Source organism: Coffea arabica, chromosome 2e (assembly GCF_036785885.1).
Source record: "Coffea arabica cultivar ET-39 chromosome 2e, Coffea Arabica ET-39 HiFi, whole genome shotgun sequence".
Lineage (NCBI taxonomy): Eukaryota > Viridiplantae > Streptophyta > Magnoliopsida > Gentianales > Rubiaceae > Coffea > Coffea arabica.
The window spans coordinates 5,307,251-5,313,359 of record NC_092313.1 but is presented as its reverse complement, the minus strand read 5'-3'; the positions used below and the strand labels follow the sequence as shown (position 1 = coordinate 5,313,359).

General features: G+C 35.8%; 1 protein-coding gene across 3 annotated transcripts; it reads left to right on the top strand.

The window, feature by feature from the left end:
• The first annotated feature begins 451 nt into the window (after positions 1-451).
• Positions 452-3,824, top strand: LOC113730339 (F-box/FBD/LRR-repeat protein At5g22660-like). 3 transcript variants are annotated; one of them, XM_027254972.2, is made up of 5 exons: positions 452-604; positions 808-896; positions 1,448-2,356; positions 2,453-2,596; positions 3,312-3,824. In XM_027254972.2, the coding sequence occupies exons 2-5, from the start codon at positions 864-866 to the stop codon at positions 3,618-3,620; spliced, it is 1,395 nt and encodes a 464-aa protein (XP_027110773.2). In that variant the 5' UTR covers positions 452-604; positions 808-863; the 3' UTR covers positions 3,621-3,824. The 3 variants fall into 3 exon arrangements, with proteins under 3 accessions (XP_027110773.2, XP_027110772.2, XP_027110774.2); XM_027254971.2 differs by having other exon boundaries at positions 458-604; positions 784-896; XM_027254973.2 differs by having other exon boundaries at positions 458-604; positions 739-896.
• Positions 3,825-6,109: the final 2,285 nt, after the last annotated feature.

The following is a 6,109-nucleotide window of genomic DNA, read 5'->3' as shown; positions in this document are numbered from 1 at the left end:
TAATAGTAGTGATATATTAAGGAGGGTAAAATGATAATAACCCTTTAAAAAAATTAAGACACCCTCTCGAATGAATACTTTTAAAAACTTTGCAAACATATTTGTAATTTTTTAAAATCTTGCATAGATGCATATTTCAACAATATTTAGTAATAAATTAATAATTGTTTGTTTGACAAAAAAAGTAGTAATTATCTTTTCCAAAAACTCCATTTTTTGATGGGAAAACACTATCCTCAATTCAGTCTAGAGTTGAACAAATAAAGTTCGTAAAACACATTTCGTTCAAGCTAATGATAATTGATTTGTAACTGTGTAAATTAATACTAAATTAATCTCTTATGTTATGTGGGCTGTATTTCACAGTATGCTAAAATTCGTGGTGAGTTTTACAAATTGTCGTTTGACATGGGATTGATTAACCAAAAGGAAAAGGGCCAAATGTAAATAAGTACTGCGGCATCAGCATCCAAAGCTTCCCACTTCCCAGCCAGCGGCCAGCGTCGAACAATAAAGGGGGTTCCTCTCCTTCCCGGTTAAGAGAACCGGCTCCAAAACCACTATCTACTTCTCCTCCCTAAGACCCTAACCCATCCCATCTCAGGTAATTAATATTTTTTCTTATCCTAAATCAATCCATGATTAGGGTACTTAATGCACAAAGTAATCAATCTTTTATCGAGCTGTAGTATCCTCTAATGAATAACAGAACTTACCGCATTTCTATTTTTTTCTAAGGACAAGACGATACTTATTTGTTGCTTAACTTTGGATTATTCCCAATACTTGTTTGCTGCTTGATTCCAGCTGGTAAATGGGCTCCGATTGACAACGGCTAAACGGAATTAGTACTACCCACAGAAATGAGGAAAAGACCTCGCTTGACACAGCACAAGGTTGGGCATTTCTCTGATGGAAACAAATCTTCATTTATGATCTGCAATAATTTTGAAATCTTGATTTTTATAAGTTGAATTCGTTATATTAGTGATCGTTTAATCCTTCTTTTATCATGTTCAGTACAGTATTGCGGTTATTGATCTCTTGTATGTGAATGGGACTCTGATAAGCTCATTTAGAGAATTGTCCTTGACTATATTAGCAAAGTAGGTAAATATATTATGTCTGATTAAAAGGTTCCCCCCAACACCCCAAAAAAACAAGAAAAAAAACATTTGGCATCAAGCGGGGCATCAAGCGGGAAGATGGTTGGGGAATCAAGGATGTTATATGTGGGTGCGTCCACATGCATGTCTACACTCCAACAAGTTTATATATCTGAACAGAAAGATTGCTCTTTTATTAGCATACTTGTATGGAATTTCTCATTTAAGTTGTAGGCTTGTAGCTGTTGTGCATATGGAAAAGTTGTTTTGCTAATGCTAACCGCTTTTTTTTCTTTATTCCTCCTTTTTTCTTGTTGTTTCTGGGTAATTATGCATTAAAGGCCAGCTGCTATAGTGAGGACTGTATTAGTTTGCTGCCAGATGATATTCTAGTTTCCATACTATCTCGTCTGTCACTTAAAGAGGCTGTACTTACTAGCTGTTTATCAAGGCGATGGAGGCACTTATGGACGGGTATAACTGGGTTAGATTTTGATGCTGATGATGAATTAAATAAAATAGCAGCAGAACCAAAATTGAAAAGCAGTGAAAGATCAAAATACATAAACTGGGTGAATCGTGTTGTCAGAAATTATAGAGGTTTGACTTTGGAAGCATTCAGGATTTGCTTTGATTTGGAGAAGGGTTCTAAAACTGCTATTGATAATTGGGTCAAGTTTGCCATGGCAAAAATGGTTCAGAAACTTGAGCTGGATTTGTTAGAAAATGGGGAAACTCTTCGCCAATCTTTGCGTAACTATACGTTTCCATATAAGCTTTTGACTGAAACTAAATGGTCCTCTTTGAAGCGCTTGTATGGTAATCTTCCTAGCAATCTGTCATTTACTTCTGTTGGCTTTAAGACACTTAAGGTCCTCTCTTTGAAGTGTGTAAACGTCAATGATGAAGCTCTGCAGTACTTCTTGTCCAACTGTCCTGTTCTTCAATGTTTATCCATACATGGCTCCGGAGATTTGGAGAATGTCAAAGTGACGGGTGTGTCCCTAAAATTGAGATACTTAGAGATTATTTTCTGTTTGGGTGTGAAAACGATAGAGATCTGCGACACAAACCTTGTTTCCTTCAGTTATTTGGGGGGCAACATCAATTTATGTATTGACAATGTGCCTATGCTGGATGAGATATCTATTGGTGAGGGGTACTCTGGACTAGAGAATGATGTCTTTAACCAGCTCTCCAGTTGCCTATATCAGCTTGAGGTTCTTACATTGGACATCTACCGGCCCGAGGTTAGGAAGTCAAAACCACCTTTCAGTTGTTTGTTTTTTCTGTTTTTACTACTCGAACGCACTATCACTCTCGTTGCCTTTGTATTTTTCTTTCAGGAAAATATAAAGATGTTTGCTTTTCCAGAATTGCCCAACCTTAAGCAATTGATACTGAAAATAGGAGCATGGGATGACGATCCTCTCCTTCAATTCACTTCCTTAGTAAGGGCATGCCCTAACTTGTATAGATTTGTATTACAGGTAAATACTGAATGTTATCACTAGATCGATCATTTTACTGTGATACTTGTATCTCTGACATTAATATCCTGCAACTTGAAGATGAATGAAGAACTCAAAATTTGATGACAAGTATTTAGTGTTGTTGGATCTTGGTTGCATGCTTCAATAATAATTAAAAATGCTATGAACCGGCGGTATTCTGTTCTCTATTACCTATAGCTTACCGGGTTGAAACTCTTTAAATTCCTTTTCCTGAGAGTCAGTTATTCTCTTCAAATGAGTTGTAATTTTTTTTTTCCTGTGAGAACTGTAATTGAAGCACTCTAATGGAATATATTTTGGCTCTCTTCCTATGCTGGACATGTCCAAATTTAGACTGTTGTAGGCTTCGAAAAATTTTGATCCATCAGGATGTTTTATTGTTGGTATATTTGCAATGTTCTTGCAGTATTTCCTCTTCTAGCTATATCTTTGAGTGCTTGATTGAGTTCCCTTTGTGTTGCTTCTTTTCCTTCTAGTCGGCAAATTGGTTTGTCAACCTGTAGTTTCTTTACAAAATGGGAAGGCTACTACTTGTTGTACTATAGGCTTTTGCAAACAGATTATTTATAATTCTGAAGGCTACAGAGGACTAAAAGTTGACATTTCTTCCTGACCGCTCCTAGATATAGAGAGAATAACCTACAGCTATCTGTATTGTTTCTGAACAGATGCTAAGCTTTGTTTGTTGCAGTTAATATGGATGTCACCATCAAAAAGACGAAGAAAAATAAGGCGGGCAGCTAAATGTCCTCATCAATACCTCAAATTGGTGGAGATTGTTGGATATTATGGCCGTACTAGTGATGATGAACTTGCCATGTACTTCATTGAGAATGCTATTGCCCTCCAGAAAATAGTTATTGATCCTCGACACCAAATTTTGGAGAGAACTCCGATAAGGAATGACAAAATCAAGCGGGAGGAAGCTGCTGCAAGAAATGCTGCAAAGAAGCAACTTGAAGCGAAAAGGCCTCCAGGCGTTGAACTGGTAATCCTTTGAATGCATCGTAGTGTGTGTCTTTTAACTTCACTGTGATTGAAATTGTGTATTTATAGATTATAAGCACACATTTCTCAATAAAAAGAAATTTAAAAAAAAGGCAAGAATAGAGTTATTCGTAATAAGTTGAATTCTTTGTATACTAGGAAGCAAATTCATGGATACTACTAAATAGATGGGTACTATTTAAAGGTTGTCGTACAATGTTTACTTTAGTCTTCCCTCAAATGATTGGGAGACTGTTGGTTGTGACATTATCCTTTCTGGACTATTAGTGCATGATCCTCATCTGCATTGCACCAATGAGTTTCGCCTCGTCTACTGTCTACACTGGTATTTCTCTTGCATGCTCTGAGATTGTTCGTCGGTTTTGGTCCGGCCCTTCTTAACTTCCACCCAAAGACAAACTATAGCACCTGGTGGACTGGCTATGGAGTGCGCCCAGAAAAAATAGTTGCTCATTTTGTGTGTGTGTGTGGATCTGATTGGATTGTTCAAGCTTTGGGTCCCGGGGAAAAAAAAAAAACTTATGATGGACTAATTTGGAAGAGGATGAGACCCGTCTATTAAGCTTGTAATAATTTGGGCCACCTCTCATTCACTCCAAATCCATGTAACATAGTCAGGAAAAAGTGAAACTCCACAAGGCAGCGGAAAAGACAAACAGGAAACATAACCAACAGCAAGAAAAGAATAACTTGACAGCAAACAACAAATCTTCCTCTTCAACAGAGAAGAAGTTATTTTTTCAACACGCTTTTCTCTAGGGCACAATCTCCGATTGCTTGTAGTGACAAAAATACTATATGAGGATCGGATCGGAAACCTTAGGCGGCCCTATTATGCATTGCGCTGTCGGTGTCTGTACGCAGCCCATATCTCCGGATGGTGAGCTGAAATTAAGCAGCAGTGGCTAAGAATCTCATGGCCTGGGAAGAGCTGAGTAATTCAATAATTCTCATCACCGTCTTGTGTCTCAGATAGTCAGCGCACTCCACTGGAGCTTCCATTGATATTCCTAATCTTTCAATGGTAAACTCCCACTCATCCGCTGCCCCATCTTTTGACGTCGCCCCATATGTGCAGCTTATGCTATCATTTGGAACTGCCTGTTTTTAAAGTTTTAACAAATTACTCACAAGCATCTAGAGGTGTCAATTGAATTTTACAATTCGAGTTTTGGTACGCATAAGTTATTGAGGGGGGAAGGGGGGGGGGGGGGTAAGGGGGCTTTAGGGATTAGGCTTCACTTTAAGGAAAGCCTATAACATATGTTACGCGCGTAGTACAAATTAATTACCGTCTATTTTGCCAGCTCAAATTCGCACAAAGACTACCTCTAAACAACTTTTTGGGTCAAATGACTAAGTGTCTGTTTGATAACATAAAAAAGTGCTGAAACTGAATTCATTCAGACATTCAGATGTTTTGAGTGTTTGATAAATAAAAATTTTTCTGCTGAACTTATTAAGTGGTGCTGAATTTGTATGTATTTTTTTCAGCACAAGAATTGTAACTGAATGCTTAATTTGATAAGAAACAATAGATTTACTTCAACTACTTTATCTTATTTACCAAATCTATCCTTGTTTGTTAATTACATTCAAAATCCTTATTGAATTAAACAATTTAATATTTTCTATCCAAAATCCTTATCTAATTAAACAACCTGACATTCTCTGTCTAATGGCTTTCTACTTCTATTTTCTCTCTATTTAATGATTTTTTTTTACAATTTCTCCATGCTCCTCACATATGTCTACTCCTTATCTTTTTCCATCTTTCTACTCTTTCATAATTTTGTCATTTTTTTACTCCCAATTTTTTTTATTGCTACCATACTCACCGATCTCAAATTCATTTTTTCCAAGGTAAGTGACATTGATTATTTGTTGTTTTGCTTCAACATTTTTCCATTGAAGTAATTAAATTTCTATATAATTTGGTGTGAATTTAAAACTTGTTTATTGCAGCTTCCTTTTGCGTATATTTAGACTTTTCTTATCAAACTCTGATTTAAAAATATATTTGCACCGATATTTGGACTTTTCCATAATATATTTCTTCTTTTATATTACTTTGATTTAAAAATAAATATTGGCATTTTCATACCTAACAATTTTAAGCTAATTAAATCATATGTTCTATTTCCTTTTTGGATTGAAAGATAGAAGGGCAAAATTGTACAATTTAGTTTATTAAGCATTAAGTTATAAATGTTTATCAAACAGTATAAATATGTTCAGCATTAAGATTCAGATATTCATATATCTCTTTTCAGTACTTAATATTCAGCAAATTAATTGTTTCAGTATTTAGAATTCAAAATTCAGAATTCAGAGTTCAGATTCAGTTTTATCAAACGGAGCCTAAATGACTTTTTGTGTATAAATGACTAAATGTGGCTTAATTTAAATTCTCTGAAAGAGCCAGGTATCGTTGATCACCTACTCGAGCAACCCTTCTACTTTTTGGGTCAAATGCAAAAA

Bases quoted from the DNA above. Each gene is read 5' to 3' on its own strand.
- LOC113730339 (XM_027254972.2), top strand. From the start codon at position 864: ATGAGGAAAAGACCTCGCTTGACACAGCACAAG. The intron at 897-1,447 runs GTTGGGCATTTC...TATGCATTAAAG, and splicing joins CTCGCTTGACACAGCACAAG to GCCAGCTGCTATAGTGAGGA. The intron at 2,597-3,311 runs GTAAATACTGAA...TGTTTGTTGCAG, and splicing joins TGTATAGATTTGTATTACAG to TTAATATGGATGTCACCATC.